Source organism: Eleutherodactylus coqui, chromosome 5 (assembly GCF_035609145.1).
Source record: "Eleutherodactylus coqui strain aEleCoq1 chromosome 5, aEleCoq1.hap1, whole genome shotgun sequence".
NCBI classification, from domain to species: domain Eukaryota; kingdom Metazoa; phylum Chordata; class Amphibia; order Anura; family Eleutherodactylidae; genus Eleutherodactylus; species Eleutherodactylus coqui.
This window is the reverse complement of record NC_089841.1, coordinates 35,890,260-35,908,997: the sequence shown is the minus strand read 5'-3', so window position 1 is coordinate 35,908,997 and position 18,738 is coordinate 35,890,260. Positions and strand designations below refer to the sequence as shown.

General features: G+C 46.9%; 1 protein-coding gene and 1 pseudogene across 1 annotated transcript in view; both read left to right on the top strand.

The window, feature by feature from the left end:
- Window positions 1-2,873: 2,873 nt before the first annotated feature.
- The window catches only part of LOC136629088 (zinc finger protein 585A-like), a 343,652-nt gene continuing 327,787 nt past the window's right edge, over window positions 2,874-18,738 (top strand). Inside the window, exons 1-4 of the mRNA XM_066605206.1 lie at window positions 2,874-2,915; window positions 3,470-3,616; window positions 3,744-3,923; window positions 4,006-4,129. Of these exons, the coding sequence (XP_066461303.1) occupies window positions 3,539-3,616; window positions 3,744-3,923; window positions 4,006-4,129 (382 nt within the window). The 5' untranslated portion in view covers window positions 2,874-2,915; window positions 3,470-3,538. The remainder of the gene's footprint in view (window positions 2,916-3,469; window positions 3,617-3,743; window positions 3,924-4,005; window positions 4,130-18,738) is intronic.
- Window positions 4,190-17,121, top strand: LOC136627180 (zinc finger protein OZF-like; annotated as a pseudogene).

Sequence of the window (18,738 nt, the reverse complement as noted above, 5' to 3'; positions counted from 1 at the left end):
CCCACACATCACACACACAGCTCTACTCCATCCATCCTGATCCCCACACATCCCACACAGCTCTACTCCAACCATCCTGATCCCCCACACACAGCTCTATTCCATCTATCCTGATCCCCACACATCACACACACAGCTCTACTCCATCTATTCTGATCCCCCACACATCACACACACAGCTCTACTCCATCCATCCTGATCCCCACACATCACACACACAGCTCTACTCCATCCATCCTGATCCCCACACACCACACACACAGCTCTACTCCATCCATCCTGACCCCCACACACCACACACACAGCTCTACTCCATCCATCCTGACCCCCACACATCACACACAGCTCTACTCCATCCATCCTGATCCCCACACATCACACACACAGCTCTACTCCATCCATCCTGATCCCCACACATCACACACACAGCTCTACTCCATCCATCCTGATCCCCCACACATTACACACACAGCTCTACTCCATCCATCCTGATCCCCACACATCACACACACAGCTCTACTCCATCCCTCCTGACCCCCACACATCACACACACAGCTCTACTCCATCCATCCTGATCCCCACACATCACACACACAGCTCTACTCCATCCATTCTGATCCCCACACATCACACACACAGCTCTACTCCATCCATCCTGATCCCCACACATCACACACACAGCTCTACTCCATCCATCCTGATCCCCCACACATCACACACACAGCTCTACTCCATCCCTCCTGACCCCCACACATCACACACACAGCTCTACTCCATCCATCCTGATCCCCACACATCACACACACACCTCTACTCCATCCATCCTGATCCCCCCACACATCACACACACAGCTCTACTCCATCCACCCTGATCCCCCCACACATCACACACACAGCTCTACTCCATCCACCCTGATCCCCCCACACATCACACACACAGCTCTACTCCATCCACCCTGACCCCCACACATCACACACACAGCTCTACTCCATCCATCCTGATCCCCACACATCACGCACACACAGCTCTACTCCATCTATCCTGATCCCCCCACACATCACACACACAGCTCTACTCCATCCATCCTGATCCCCCCACACATCACACACACAGCTCTACTCCATCCACCCTGACCCCCACACATCACACACACAGCTCTACTCCATCCATCCTGATCCCCACACATCACACACACAGCTCTACTCCATCCATCCTGACCCCCACACATCACACACAGCTCTACTCCATCCATCCTGATCCCCACACATCACACACAGCTCTACTCCATCCATCCTGATCCCCACACATCACACACAGCTCTACTCCATCCATCCTGATCCCCACACATCACACACACAGCTCTACTCCATCCATCCTGATCCTCACACATCACACACACAGCTCTACTCCATCCATCCTGATCCTCGCACATCACACACAGCTCTACTCCATCCATCCTGATCCCCCCCACATCACACACACAGCTCTACTCCATCCATCCTGATCCCCCCCACATCACACACACAGCTCTACTCCATCCATCCTGATCCCCCCACATCACACACACAGCTCTACTCTATCCATCCTGATCCCAACACATCACACACACAGCTCTACTCCATCCATCCTGACCCCCACACATCACACACACAGCTCTACTCCATCCATCCTGATCCCCCACACATCACACACACAGCTCTACTCTATCCATCCTGATCCCCACACATCACACACACAGCTCTACTCCATCCATCCTGATCCCCACACATCACACACACAGCTCTACCCCATCCATCCTGATCCCCACACATCACACACACAGCTCTACTCCATCCATCCTGATCCCCACACATCACACACACAGCTCTACTCCATCCATCCTGATCCCCACACATCACACACACAGCTCTACTCCATCCATCCTGATCCCCCCACACATAACACACAGCTCTACTCCATCCATCCTGATCCCTCCCACATCACACACAGCTCTACTCCATCCATCCTGATCCCCCCACACATAACACACAGCTCTACTCCATCCATCCTGATCCCTCCCACATCACACACAGCTCTACTCCATCCATCCTGATCCCCCCCACAGCACACACAGCTCTACTCCATCCATCCTGATCCCCCACACATCACACACACAGCTCTACTCCATCCATCCTGACCCCCACACATCACACACACAGCTCTACTCCATCGATCCTGATCCCCCACACATCACACACACAGCTCTGCTCCACCCATCATGATCCCCACACATCACACACACAGCTCTACTCCATCCATCCTGATCCCCACACATCACACACACAGCTCTACTCCATCCATCCTGATCCCCACACATCTCACACACACAGCTCTATTCCATCCATCCTGATCCCCACACATCTCACACACACAGCTCTATTCCATCCATCCTGATCCCCACACATCACACACACAGCTCTACTCCATCCATCCTGATCCCCACACATCACACACACAGCTCTACTCCATCCATCCTGATCCCCACACATCACACACACAGCTCTACTCCATCCATCATGATCCCCACACATCACACACAGCTCTACTCCATCCATCCTGATCCCCACACATCACACACAGCTCTACTCCATCCATCCTGATCCCCACACATCACACACACAGCTCTACTCCATCCATCATGATCCCCACACATCACACACAGCTCTACTCCATCTTTTGGATCCTGATCACCTCAGTTCATCCAGCAGGGATCACAACCAGCACAACAGGGTCTTGCATCCACTAATCACTGACTGATCATGTGACCCCTGACTCCTCCCACACATGTGATCACATGCCGGTGACATCATCACAGGTCCTGTAAGCTGCTGTCGGGCACTGCAGTTGGAGGTCTGTGTGTCCCCCTTATGTCAGGTCGGTGTGATTGGGCTTATTAACCCCTTCAGGACCAGCCCAGAAAACTCTTGCTAAAACGTCACTTCTTTTAATGGTAGAATTGGATTTTTGTGTCCAGTAAATCTAGTTGGAGCAGAACTGGGATCTCTAATGTAGACATTAAGTGGGGAGCGCTCTGTGAGTGCGGTCAACCTGAACAGGGTGACAAGGTACGAGAACTGAAGATGGTGACGTCACTTTCTGCACTTGGGCTGCCCGTAATGTTTTAGTATACTTATTACATTATTGACAACCCATCGGGCGTTATAGACGGTTTAACCAGATAACACTACAACTCCCAGTGTGAACTAACAAAGATAAGGACATGCTGAGAGGTGTAGTAGAGGAGATTAGAGACAGAACGCACCAGGACATCGGGTGACTCTTTCTGGACTCTTCTCTTTTGTTTTCCATCTACTCCAGACCTCCCTGACTTCTCCAGCGAATTCTTGTCTTTGTGGAGTTCTTATTTCTATGTTGGAGTTCTGTGTCTTTTTATTTTCTCTATTTTGTAATTTTTTTGTTTCATCCAGGTCCTACAATACAGGATCTTCTGCAGATATCTTCTATATAAGAGAATTTTACTAATTAACCCACCAAGGATGGAGAAGAACAGAAACCAAATGGCGGAAAGTGTATTAAATCTCACTCTAGAGATAATCTTCCAGCTTACTGGAGAGGTGAGAGATTCTGATGATGTCACATTACATCATTCTTATCTATGGTAATTACTGATGATGTCACTGGAGAGGTGATGGACTCTGGAAATGTCTGTAGTAATATTTATTACTGTCCCCCCATATACAGGATTACACAGTAGTGAAGAAGACCTCTAGTGATGGCAGTCGGACCCCTGTGTGTGATGGATGGGGGAGACCCCTGAGCCCAATCACGGGGCCCCAACCTCACCACCTGATACATGAGGACATAAATGTACTGAAGATTCTAGAACTCACCAACAAGATGATTGAGCTTCTGACTGGAGAGGTGATGCTGCAGGGAATGTTGGGACATTATACAGTAACAGCACTGGAGGCTTCTGGGTAATGACTGTATATTGTGTTGTCAGGTTCCTATAAGGTGTCAGGATGTCGCTGTCTATTTCTCCATGGAGGAGTGGGAGTATTTAGAAGGACACAGGGATCTGTACAAGGAGGCCATGATGGAGACCCGCCAGCCGCTCCCATCACCAGGTAATAGACAGGACTAAATACACGGGGACTTTATTATCTGTATGTAAAGAATGACTTCAGTGTCTGTCTGTGTTTCCTCCAGTTCCATCCAGTAAGAGAAGCCCACCAGAGAGATGTCCCCGTCCTCTTCTTCCACAGGACCATCAGGTAGATGGAGATGTCCCTCTGATCTGTAGAAGGCTGTGAAGCTCTTGTCTTCAGTCTTATTAGATGTCTTCTACTTGTGTGATGAGTCCGGTGGAGATGGCAGGATTACCGCTGACCAGAGACATTACATGTTGTCTGGATCTTCTCCCAGTTTTCTGGCGGTGGAGACTGCTGGTGGGAATAAGGAGCCAACAGGTTGGATTTATATCTATCTGCTCCTTTATGTCCCCCGAGACAAACAGCGGATGTGTCTGGTAGACGCTGATCTCCTCCGCTGAGACAACATGCAGCGTGTCTAGCCATGTCGGATATACATGTGTATGAGGTTCCTGAGGGGTCATTGAGCCACCATCTAATATATATGTCCAGCTTCTAGACCTGCAGCTATGTGGCTCAGATAACTACTCCTGTCAGGTTATTTTTGGTCATTGTTATGATTGATGATCTTCTCCAACTGTCTGCTGATTTAAAATATTTGTCTCACAGCTTTGGTATCAGTATAAAGATTTTACCGATCTAGATGATACAGTAGAAATTGTGACGGTCAAAGAGGAGTTTGAGGAGATCCCCACAGATAATTTTCCAGGTGAGTAGTAACCACTAAATTAATTTTTTTTTTGCGAATTCTTTTTTGAATTAAAATCAGTAGTGAAAGCAGTACAATGGTAAGCTTACACTCACGTACATTTTACATATTATTTGACAATTACACCACAATGATAAAAATAAAATTCAGTTTTCAACTTTTAAGCTATGGTACAATGGGAGAGATGAGGATAAAGTATCGGGTGGGGGAGAAGGGGGAAGGGAGGGAAATGAGAGTTAAGTGATGAGCTTGCGATAATATTACTAGTTAAGAGACAAAAAAGAGAATTTAGTAATATGGTTGAGGCCCCTGGCGAAACAATAAGCCGCCAACCTCTGACATAAGATGAATATGAGAGCAATCTAGTTAGTAGAGATGATCGAGTATACTCGCTAAGGCACCTTACTCGAGCGAGTAGTGCCTAAGGCCTCCTTCCCACGAACGGATTTCCGCCGTGTAATTCGCGGCGAAAATCCGCTGCGTTGCCCGCAGCTATTAGGTTCTATTGAACCTAATAGCTCAGCGCACACAGTGCGGAATTCCACCGCGGAATTCCGCACCGTGAAATCACCCGACCTCACCCACGGCATGCTCTATTTGCCGCGGGTGTACGCGCAGACGGCTTCCATTGCAGTCAATGGAAGCCGTCCGTTCACGCTATCGTCTGCTGTAGCACAGCGGAAGATAGCGTGAAAACGCTTCCCCGCCTGCGGCCCTTGCGTCACATGACGCGGCCGGCGCGTCACATGACACAGCCGGCCGCGTCATATGGTGCAGTGGGCATGACATGTGACGCGGCCGCCGTGTCATATGACACGGTGGCGGTGGGCGGGGAAGCGTCATGCGGGACCCAGAACGCCGGATCCGCTGGTAAGTATGGGGTCTCTGGGGGGCGCCGTGACGGGCTTCGCCGCGGAATATTCCGCCGTGGAGCCCGTCACAGCCGTGTGCTGCCGGCCTTAGCCGAGTGTCTCCCCGCTCATCTCTAAAGATTCGGGGGCCGGCGCAGGTGACAGGTGAGTTGCAGGGGGAGCGGGGGAGAGAGAGGGAGAGAGAGAGCTCTCCCCTCCGTTCCTCCCCGCTCTCCCCTGCCGCTCCCCGCCGGCAGCCGAATCTTTAGAGACGACTGGGGAGATACTCAGCTAAGGCTCTACTCGCTCGAGTAATGTGCCTTAGCGAGTATACTCGCTCAGCTCTAATCCTAGTGCATTTAGAGTGAATAGATAGGTGAATTGCTTATAAAGGGTTATGCAAGGGGGAAGTTGTGAGAGAAAGTAATTTTTCCAAGAGCTGTCTGCTCTGGAGCGATCGATGCGACCAAAGATCTGCAATTAAGCCTTTGCAGTCCAATTTTGGATTGTGGGTTTCCTGGGGGGGGGGGGTCTCTCTTTCTGCCATTATACAATGGCGCCATCTGCTGGCTAGAGCTGGTACTGCAGTATGCGACATGCTGTAGAGGCCCCCCCCCCGACAACATGACAGCCAGTAATCTACAGTAAGAATACCCTGCCGGACGTCTTCCGACATCAGAGCTGTACAGCCTGCAATCAGAATGTCTTTAGATGTCAGACAGTGGATTGGAAAGGGTTAATAGATCGCTCAAAAAAGACCAAATTTGCTTTGTATGTACGGCTAGATCTAAGCCCAGATAGTTTAGTATTAAGCTTAGAGGGGTAGTTGGGGATGGGAGAGGGCCTGATTCTCCTCGGAGAGAGTCCCAGATCTCGCACGCTCCACTCAGCAAGGGGTCAAAGGATAGACGTTCCATAAGAAGCAAGAGCTAGAAGACTTGCCACTCAGTTTTTAGAGGGCTTAGTCAATTCCATCCATCTATTGATAGTAGTGGAACATGTCTGGTAAGTGTCAAAACCAGAAGTACTGGCAAATCGTATGTTTTTAATAATGATGATGATATTTCTTTAAGGAGAGGTGAAAAGTTCTTATCATATAGGTTCCCCAAGTCTTTGGTGATCTTGATCCCCAAGTATTCAATGTAGGTTTCAGCCCAAGTACACTTGGAGGATAGTTGCAGTTTTTTTGCTATACAATGGTGCCTCGGGTTAAGAGTTTAATTCGTTCCGTGACGGAGCTCTTAACCCAAAACACTCTTATCTCAAAACCAGTTTCCCCATTGAAATGAATGGAAAAGTCATTAATCTATTCCGGATCGTGAAGCTCTGCCACTGATTTCAATGGGGATGGCGTTGCCCCATTGAAAGCAATAGTACGCCGGCATCCCTGTAGTGATTTTCGGAGAAGGGCTTAAAATATAAGCCCTTCCCTGAAATCATCCCTAGCTGCAGTAAAAAAAAATATACTCACCTGTGTGCCGCTGCCGGGGCCCAGGCACGTCTAGCCGCCGCTTGTTCTCCCTGCACTGCTCTGAAGCAGCAGCTAGACACGCCTGAGCCCCGGCAGCAGCAGACAGGTGAGTATATATTTTTTACTACAGCTAGGGATGATTTTCAGGGAATGGCTTATATTTAAAGCCCTTCCCCGAAAATCACTGCAGGGGTTGTCGGCAGGCCATTGCTTTCAATGGGGCCACTGGCAGTAGCAGCGGCCCCATTGAAAGCAAGGCTCGCAACCCAAGTTTTTTGCTCTTAAGTCAAAGCAAAAATTTGTGAGAGAGCCTGCTCTTAATCAAAAAGCTTGTAAGCTGAGGCACTCTTAACCCAAGGTATCACTGTATTTGGGGAAAGTGTAATATTAAGGACCGTGGACTTTGACTCGTTGACTTTAAAGTTAGAAAAGGAGGCATAGGTTTGTAGGATCTTATTGAGATTTGGCAGGCCCTGCTCTGGGCGAGTCAATACGAATACAATATCAGCAGCAAATGCTACAGCTTTAAATGTATGGTGGTCGATTCGGATTCCTTCAATCCCCTCACTAATTGTAGAAGAATTTCTAAAGAGAGGTTACAAAAGGGTAGGGGGCAGGGGGCGCCCCTGCCGGGTTCCGTTTGTAATGGAGAAGGAAGGGGAGAAGGAGTCATTAATCTTAATTTTAGCATGGGGGTTTGAGTATACCGAAAAAAATTGCGTTTTTTAAAAAAAGGGGGGGGAAGTGGGATTTTCTTCGAACGGCTACTCTAAGGCCTCATGTCCACGGGCAAAAGAAGAATTAAAATCCGCAGCGGATTTTAACTCTTCTCCCGTGCGCGGATCCGCACCCCATAGGGATGCATTGACCACCCGCGGGGTAGATAAATACCCGCGGATGGTCAATAAAAGGGATTTTTAAAAAAATGGAGCATGAAAAAATCTGGACCATGCTCCATTTTCGTGCGGGTCTCCCACGGGGACGGCTCCTGCGGGCTTCTATTGAAGCCTATGGAAGCCGTCCGGATCCGCGGGAGACCTAAAATAGGAATTTAAAAGAATTTACTCATCCGGAGCGGGCCGGGAAGGTCTTCTCTTTCTCACGGCCGGATCTTTCTTGCTTCGGCTCGGCGGATGTGCCCGGCGCATGCGCGCGGCACGCCGGCGACGTGCCGAGTTCATCCGCCGGCCGAAAAAGAAGATCCGGCCGTGAGGAAGAGAAGACTTTCCCGAACCGCTCCGGATGGGTACATTCTTTTAAATTCCTATTTTCAGCGCTCATGTCCGCGGGGCAGGAGGGACCTGCTGCAGATTCTCCATGTAGAATCCGTAGCGGGCCTGATTTTCCCCGTGGACATGAGGCCTAAATGAATTTTACATTAATCATGCAGCATAAATGACAGGAACTTTTTTGCAGGCTGTTCTGATTACGATACCAAAATGTATTTATTTATTTTTTTATCTTTTGCACCGTTTTTTATATATACTATTTTTTTTCTTGTATTGCTCTATTCAAGGTCCCATAAGGCCACTGTCACACATGTGCTTGTAAAAACGCGGTGTTGTTTAATGCAGCATTTACCGTGTTTTCAGCTACGTTGATATGCATTTCGCTGCGTCTTCAGCGCAGTTATAAATGAAGCCAAGCAAGCTGATAATGCCAGGGCTGAAAAAAACTGTTAAACACGGGGACCTCATTCTACCGGGTTTTCAGCAGCGCTCAAAATGCATCCCATTCGTTTCAGCGGACAAAGCATCGCGTTTTAAAACACATGAGAATAAAACAGACGGCGCTTGAAAAATGTAGCGTTCAAAACACGTTTTAGCGCACGTCTGAGAAGTCCAATTGAAATCAATGGTAACGTTTGACAGCGTGTAGCGCTGAACTTAAAACACAGCGTTAACCCCTTGAGTGGCGGGTTTCCTACCACCCTGTCGTGCCCACCAGGGCAGGTTTTTTTAAAATGGTCTAATCATTGAATTTCAACTAATTTTGCAGTTGCGTCTCAAGAGCCATAACTCTTTCATTTTTCCATTGACATGGTCATATGAGGGCTTGTTTTTTGCGGGACAAGTTGTGATTTTTTAAACAGGGGGGAGGAAAAAAAGAAATGGGGAAAAAAGAAAAAAAAAGGGGCCATGTCATTAAGGGGTTAAATAATGTATTAACTTCCTTCTCTGGGTCATTACGACGCATGGATACCACATGTGTGATTGTATTTTAGATTTTTTACAAAGTAAAGAGAGACAAGTGTTTTTATTATTTCTTTTAAATAATTTTTTTACTTTTTTTTTTTTTTTGTCCCTTTAGGGGACTTCCACAAGGACCCATCAGGACCCCTGATCACATTCCGGGGGTCCGATGGTGACAGCCCTTTACATGCTGCAGTGACAGCCCTTTACATGCTGCAGTCACATAGACTGCCGCATGTAAAGGGTTAACACAGCAGAGATCGGAGGTTTTCTCTGATCTCTGCTGTAAGAGCTGGTACCTAGCTGTCCTCTGACAGCTAACAACCAGCTCTCCCTGCCACAGAGACCATCGGCTTGCTTCTGACAAGCCGATGGTCTCTATGGCAACCTGTAAAGAAAGCAGGAGATTACCGGCATATCGGCAATATCTTCTGCTGGTTTTTCAAAGTCCTTGCTTTGTTCTCTGTGGGTCTGTGCAGGCAGAGCACAATGTCACAGCTTGTGGCATTGTGCTCTGTAGCTCCCATAGTGATACATAGCCCGGAAATCTTCCGGGCTATGTCACTATCGGCAGTGGAGCTCGTCCCGGAAAATTTCCGGGCGTGCCACTCAAGGGGTTAAATGCTGAAAAAAACGTACGTGTGAGAATGGCCTATCTTTTGATTTTTCCATGGACAGAGCTTTGGGGCGGCTTGTTTTTTGCGTGATGAGCTGTAGTTTTTATTGGTACCACTTTAGGGGTACAAAATGCTTTTTTGTACACTTTTAGGCTGCTTACACATGGGCATCAAAATCCCGCGAGACGCACTAATCTCGCACGAATAAGAACCCCATTCTTTTCAGTGGGGTCATACAAATGAGCGATGATGTGACACTATGCAGGAAGCAAATCGCAACGTATTGTATCTTGCTGCATGATCTCGCATCTCAGCCCCATTGGTTTCAATGGGGCCGGGGACAGCATTGCGAGGTCTTCCATTGAAAGCAATGGCCGAAACTCCATGATTCTCCTGCTGTGGCCGACAGCCATGGTAGGATTGCTTCTTCCCCGAAGTGATGTGAGGCTGGTATAACATGAAAATGCCTCCCATACTCGGGGAATTGACATGGTGGGGAGCGTGATATGGGGGCGGGATTTACCATATCGCGCTCGCCAGTGTAATGTTAGTCTTATTTTTTCGTTTTTTTTTTACCTTGCAAGATAAATAGTGTGCTCAATTAATTGTACAGGTCATTACTAGAGATGAGCGAGCACCCAAATGCTCGGGTCCGCGTTATTCGAGTCAAGCTTTTCGTAAAATTCGAGAGCTCTACTTGAGTAACGAACCCCATTGACTACAATAGGAGACTCGAGCATTTTTGTATGTGGAACGTCGGGTGCCGGGTGCTCTCTCAAAAATTTTCGTATGACACGCGTTGCGTCGTTGCAGGGACGGGCCAAAACAGGCACGTCACAGCGGGGAGGAGCCAAAAGCTGGGGCGGGGTCGAACGTGATTTGATGCTCGTTCGAGTAACGAGCACCATCGAAAGAGAAGGGGAGATGGAGGTGAGAGATTCCTGGGAAAGGGGTAGTAAAGAGGAGGTGAGGGGATACAATGGACTTTGTCTGGTGGCGCTCATTTAACTCAATATTTGAGACTGCCTTGAGCTAACTACCCTAGAAGTTCCTGGGCCACTTTCCCATGCAGTCCCCGCACTCTTCTGACATTAAAGGGGTTGTCCCGAGGCAAAAGTGAAAAATTTTGTTTTGCCCAGTCCCCCTTCTAAAGCAAACATTACAATTTACACGTTTAAAGCGTTTTTAAAGATGGTTTATACTCACCATCCCAGCGTTTCATGAACTTATAAAAGTTCTTCTTTAAAGATGGCCGCCGGTCCTTTCCCAAGGATGCACCGCGGGTTTTCTCCCATGGTGCACCGCGGGTCTTCTCCCATGGTGCACCGTGGATGTTTTGCATTCCACTGCCGATTACAGCCACCTAATTGGTTGATCGGCACCACGTGACGGGGCGGAGCTACGATGACGACGCGCAGACCAGCTCTCCGGCGCGAGCACACAGCAGAAGACCGGACAGCGCAAGTGCGTCTAAAGAAGCAAGAAGACACCGAAATTAGACGGCTCCATGGAGACGGGGACGCCAGCAACAGAGTGAGTAAGTGTATAACTTCTGTATGGCTCATATTTAATGCACGATGTATATTACAGAGTGCATTAATATGGCCATACAGAAGTGTTTAACCCCACTTGCTTTCGCGGGACAACCCCTTTAATTCCTCCATGTATTTCAGGTGACACAATTCAAGTATCATGGCGTGACGTGTACTCCACCAGTGCCTAAGTGGCGTAAGAGGCCCTTTTTAATCACTGACAGGGGCTGCTGTGGGATGTCACCATTACTACTGGGGCCGCTGTGGGATGTCACCATTACTACTGGGGCCGCTGTGGGATGTCACCATTACTACTGGGGCCGCTGTGGGATGTCACCATCTGCTACATGGTACATGACTTATGGTCCCCACACATCACACACAGCAGCTTGATTTTCACACACACAGCTTGGCTCCTCCCACAGCAGTGACATTACCACAGGTCCTTTAGCTCACCGGATCTCTGTGGTGGAGGTAGGTCAGTGTGTTTTGTCAGGAGTGCTGAGTTGTGTCTGAGATAATAACAGCTTAGTTGTATTCTCATTTTTTTATTTTTGTCCTCCCCTTTTCAAGAGCCCCAACTGTGTTGTTCTTCTGTCAGTCAGATTCTGTGTTTTATATATGTTGTAGGACCTTCGATGGCATCACCAGAGTGTGGAGCGATGATGTTACCAGGGGTGGAGCATAAGAATCATGCACACACATACTCACAGACAAGTGGTCGTTAGTAGTATGACAGTGGGTTAGAACTGGGCACCTATACCACTTGGAAAGGATCTTATAGTTCTTTTCTTGGGCTGCACATGCCACCGGTAGCTTGTGTAAGAACAGATATGCCCTATCCCAATCAGGGTCCGGTACCGAAACGGCAAATTCTCTCTGGCAACCGAGGACAAATGAGGGGGCGTCTGGAGTGATGATACTCAGTAGTATACTATACATCTTAGAAAGGTCATGGGGGGAAGGGAATCCTACAAGAACATGTTTTCAAATACCATAGGAACATCTCCCAGCTGAAAGGGTTTTGTTTGGAAAGTGAGAAAGACTGATAATTGTCTGTGTTCGAACCAGGAGAGCATCTTGTCTGGATGGCTGAAGTGTGGGCAGTGAGGGTAGCACCCCGCTGGGGGCCACCTCTGCCAGTCTTATGTTATCTGATGTCTTCCATGGAGTCCATGTGGAAATGCCGGGTTGTGAAATAAGGGAGCCGAAGCTCCACTACATATTGGGAGACTCTTTTTGGCCACCAACACATCCCACACATCTAGGCACTTCACAGCTAGTGGGAAAGACAACATAGAGGACTGTCTGTCTTCAGGAGACAAACAAGGCAGATCCTGTAAATTAGTTCCGATCATGGTTGCCTGTACCCCTACCCACTGTTTGGTACTGGAACAGAAGAACCATTCGAGAAGTCTTTTAAGTATAGCTGCCAAATAGTATAGCCTAGGGTCTGGGGCTCTCACCCCTCCACGTGTTTCATGGCAATAGAGAGTACGATGGCTCAGCCTACTTTCTCTACCCCCACACACAAATCTGCGGAAAGCTGCTTGGGTTTGCTTGAAAAAGTGAGCCAGGATTTTAATAGGATGTGTCTGAAATATTAGAGGATTAGGGGAATTATGTCCATTTTAAGAACTTTGATTTGCTCAAACCAGGATAAGTGTTTCCTGGAGTAGGTGTTCAGCTCTTGAGTGGATTTCTCTAACACTGGGGCATAATTTAATTGGAACAGCTGTGATGGATCAGCAGAGATGTGGACACCAAAGTACTTCAGGGAGGAGGTTCTCCACCTAAAGGGAAAGTGACTGGCTAACTGTTCGACTTCCTCTGCTGGAAGAGATATGGGTAATGCCTCGGTCTTGTGCATGTTAACCTTAAAATTGCTAAGCTGGCCAACGTGTGCAAACTCTCTCAAGATGACCGGGGAGAGGTTCATGAGGAGGTCGTCAGCGTAGAAGGCTGTTTTATATTGCTCATGCCCAATAGTAATACTACATATGTTTGTATTATTCCGAAGAGCTATGGCCAAGTGTTCCATTACGATTGCATGTAACATCGGGGAAAGTGGGCAGCCCTGCCTAGTTCCATTTTTAATGGAGAATGGTTCAGATAAGAGGCCATTGGCTCTTACCTGCGCTGTAGGATCAGAGTAAAGGACCATCACTTTACCCAGGAACCTGGGACCTAAGCCAATTTGCTCCAGAGCGGAGCGTAGGAACCACCAATGTATGTCAAATGCCTTTTCAGCATCAATGGAGAGTAAGCATAGCGGTAGCTTTAGGATTGAAGCTCTTGAAATGAGAAGAAGGCTTTTATTGGTATTATTCTTGGCCTCCTTGTCCAGGACAAATCCCACTTGGTCATTATGTATAATTGATGGCACAAAAGGGCCCAACCTGTTTGCTAGGATTTTGGAAAATCATTTGATGTCAACATTAATTAGCGAGATGGGGCGGTAGTTTCCATATACCATAGTATCTTTCCCCCACTTGGGGATCATTGTGATATGGGCCATAAGTGCGTGACATGGGAATTGAGAAGCTAGGGACACTTGATTAAAGACCGACGTCATGAAAGGGAAAAGCAGCTGCCTGAATTGTTTTTTAATCGGGTCGTAAATCCGTCAGGGCCGAGGGATTTACCTCCTGGGGCCCCTTCAATGACTTCCTCTATCTCTTCCTTAGATATGTCTCTCTCCAAGAGACCCCATGTGTTTGCATGGCTGGGGTATTCCTGCACATAAGACTGGAAGCGTGCATGTAGGACCTCTGGTGTCATATCGTCAAAATGACCTTTAATTTTGATACAGCTCCTTATAGTAGTCCCGAATGGTGTTTGCTATTTTAGTTGGATCATACGTTTTCTGCCCCGATTTCTCGTTAATTGAGGATGTGTAAGTGTGGCCTCTATTTGTGTGCAGAAAGCGTGCCATGGGCATATACATTTATTACAGTGTTCAATATTTTTGGAGTAGGTCACAGGACTGTAGATATTTTTGATCTAGTATCCGTCTCAGTTCTTCTCTGGCATTGAGTAATTCGGTCAGGGCAGACTGGGATCTATTGTTTTTGCGTGTGGCTACCAGGGTATTTATTTATTATTTTATTTATTTTTGTCAATTAATGTTATGATTTTATGTGAGTTTTCACTTTTCAAATGTATCCCTTGTTTGATTAAGACCCCCCCCCCCACTTATCTCGCATTTTAGGGCTTCCCATTATGTTGGAGGGGGTGTAGGGTCTGATGTGTGGTGTAATAAGAAGCCAGATATCATTTGTTTTGATGTCTTCGCAGCACACCAAGTGTTTAAGGAGGTTGTCATTAAGCCTCCAATTCCAGGTTCCCGAAGGGATCTCGGGGACTCCAAGTGAGAGAAAAATTGGTGCATGGTCAGACCATATCATATTGCCAATAGATGCCTTTGGATGTAGTGTCAGGGCATGATGGCTCAAAAAGAAAACGTCTATATGGCTGTATGATTGATGTGCGGGTGAGTAATAGGAATAATCCCTATCTTGTGTGTGCAAGATCCACCATATGTCAACTAGTTGGAGTAGATGGAGGGTCCCGTTAAAAGACCTGGGCCACAGGGAGTCGGTCTCTCGGGGTTGAGCAGTCTATTGTTGGGTTTAAAGGGAAATTGAGATCCTCCCTGCTATGATTATATTTATATAGAAATGTTTTAAAATATCAGTATCATTTTTAAGGTTTATATTATTAAAAAATCATACTTTTTCTTGGCAGATGATGGTATTGGAAGTTCAGAGGGACATCTGATATCTGCAGATTTTACATTAGATGATTGTGATATCCCACAAGATACATATGAAGAACCTACCATTATCCCTCCAGCCCTTCACAGCAAAGATCCATCATCTGATCCTCTTATACAGGTCCTATCATTTTATTCATCACAGACTGATCAGCAAAATAAAAGTCACAGAGTGGAAGAGCACCAAAGAGCCATCACAGGGAAAAAGCCCTATTCCTGTCCAGAATGTGGGAAATGTTTTACCCACAAATCAGATATTCTTAGACATCTGAGAATTCACACAAAAGTGAAGCCATTTTCATGTTCGGAATGCGGGAAATCTTTTACCCAGAAATCACATCTTGCTATACATCAGAGAACTCACACAGGGAAGAAGCCATATTCATGTTTAGAATGTGGGAAATGTTTTACTTGGGAATCGCATCTTATTGAACATCAAAGAGCTCACACAGGAGAGAAGCCATTTTCATGTTCCGAATGTGGCAAATGTTTTACCCAGAAAGCAAAACTTTTTTTACATCAAAAAACTCACACAGGAGAGAAGCCATTTTCATGCCCAGAATGTGGCAAATGTTTTACCCAGAAAGCAAATCTTGTTAAACATCAGAAAATTCACACAGGGGTGAAGCCATTTTCATGTTCAGACTGTGGCAAATCTTTTACTCAGAAAGCAAGTTTTGTTAAACATCATAGAATTCACACAGGGGAGAAGCCTTTTTCATGTTCAGTATGTGGAAAATGCTTTTCATGGAAATCATATCTTACGGAACATCAAAGAACACATGTGGGGAGAAGCCATTTTCATGTTCAAAATATGGCAGATGCTTTGCTTTGAAATCAAATTTTGATTTACATCCGAAAATTCACAAAGAAGAGGTCATTCTTATGTTCAAAATGTGGAAATGTTTAACAAGTGTTCCACTAAAAAAGTTATTTTGAAGTAAAACACATTGTATAATTAAAGAGAAAAGATAAACATACAAAATCACGGAGCAGTAAGATGAATACAAACCGATCAACAAATGAGAACAAATGGATATTATGTTGTCATAAATTAGGTGTAGCACACTTAGGCCTCATGTCCACGGGGAAATTAAGAATTAAAATCCGCAGCGTTTTTCCTGCACGCGGATCCGCGCCCCATAGGGATGCATTAGACACCCGCAGGTAGTTAAATACCTGCGGATGTCATTCTTCCCTGAGGCGCGGGTCCTGCGTGCAGGGAAAAATCCGGACATGCTCTATTTTAGTGCGGGTCTCCCGCGGGGACGGCTACCGCAGGCTTCTATTGAAGCCTATGGAAGCCGTCCGGATCCACGGGAGACCCGCGCCTGAATTAAACTCACCTGTTCTGGACAGTACGGGTCTTCCCTTCTTCGCGGCCTGATCTTTCTTCTTCGCAGCCGGATCTTCTTTCTTTGGCCCGGCGTATGTGCCTGGCATGCAGCCGGCGTGCCGAGCACATCCGCTGGGTCGAAGAAGGAAGATCCGGCCGTGAAGAAGGGAAGACCTGCACCGTCCGCAGCAGCTGAGTTTATTCTTATTTTTTAGCCTCATGTCAGCGGGGCAGGAGGGACCCGCTGCCGATTCTCCATGGAGAATCCGTAGCGAGCCTGATTTTCCCCGTGGACATGAGGCCTAAATATTTTTTTCCTAAAAATCTAAGAGAAAGTAATGATTTCCAGCTTTCTTTGATTTTTTTTTTATTTATGTTCTCTGGAATTACATTGCCTTGTTTATGGCCCCTGCGTGGGGATTTCAGCTAGTGAATTGTGAACTTTCAATTTCTCAAATATTTCAATAAAGTATATTAAAAGTTGACCCAAACCCAAAGTGAGTCATTACAAATACCACAAATTCCTCCAATCCACAGTCAGCTTTAGCGTTGTCAAAAGAATAGAGGAGTACGCCTCCCGGAATTGAAACGTTCAAGCACAAGACTGATTAGAAGTCTTCTGAGCTTCATATCTGTACTCTTGGCATAAAGCCAGACTAATCAGCATGAATAATCTCCTTGTACTAATATGGCACAAACAACACTTTCGCAAAAATGTTAATGTCGTTATTAAGGAGTAATAGAGCAGCTGTAATTTCCTCCTCCCCTTACCCCCGCCCCATCTAAAGGCCCATTTACACTGGATAAATGTCAGGCAAACGATGCCCAACACTCGTTCTCGCATATACTTGCTCCTGTGCTGCTGCACGGGAGCGAGTATCGCTGACTCACTCAGCAGGGGGGCGGGACATGCTGGAGATTTCACTTCTCGCTCTCTCCCACTCCTCTCGATTCACTTAACACAGCGGCCGTTCAGTACTGAATGGTCATCGTTCAGGATTTCGTGTATGTATGGTGTTTTTTACGCATGTTTATAGGAAACGTGGGAGGAAAGTGAAAAAAAAAAAAGAAGAAACCAGGAAGCCAGTGCATGATGGCATGCATAAAATATGCTGTTCATGTGCAGGCATATGCCTTTAAGGGGCTTTCTTTTGCAGCGCCATCTTTTGACCATTACAAAGTACAACTTATTCCGCAAAAAGAAAAAAAAACAACCATTTCACAGCACTGTTGAGGAAAAAAAAATAAAAATGTTAGGGATCTTTGAATGCAGCAGTAAACAAAAAATACAGAAAATAAAAAAAGTGTGAAAAAGTAGAAGAAAAGAAAAAAACTATGTAAATTTAGTATTGACATAATCATGCTGGCTTGCAGAATTAATTTAACATGATCATTTCTGCTGCATGGTGAACGCCGTTAAAAATAAAAAACATGGGGGGGGCTTGGCCTGACGGAGCCGATGGAAGACGTGTGTTAGACGGCTCTGCTCTTAAACCAAGCTTCACAGCAATTAAAAGCCTGCCCAGGGCACCTAATTGCACAAACAGACAGGAGAACTCAATACCTGCAGATGACAGCACGCAGGAAGACCGGGAAAGGGGGTCCAAAGCGCCTCACGGACTTCTATCCGGCGCGCGGCTCAGAAGAGGAGAAGATGGCGGAGCCGATTCCCTGCAGCGCGGGAGAGGGGGATGCAGCACGATCGGAGGGACCGCAAGAGCTAGCGGTAAGCGGAGAAGTCATAACACCTACTCCACCGCACACAGCACCCTCATGCAACCCCTCTCACAAAGAGAAACCTGCAAAAACTAGCAGGGAGACCCCAGGAAGGGAAGGAGACTCGGAGCCATTCAGAGTCTGCGGGGGAGAAGGGGAGGGGGGAGTGCAGGCGCCATCTCCCCCCCCTGAAACATCCACACAGCATAAAGAAAAAAGAGCTATCAGCTCCCCTAGTAAAAGCCCTGATAAAAGGCGTCCTAGAAAGGACCCTCTACACAAACCTACTGACAACATAATAGAAGAGGCACAAGAAGAGGAGGAAGCCACTGACCCTCTATTTAATATTTATTGTACAGACCAGATGGCCTCACAATGCTTTATTA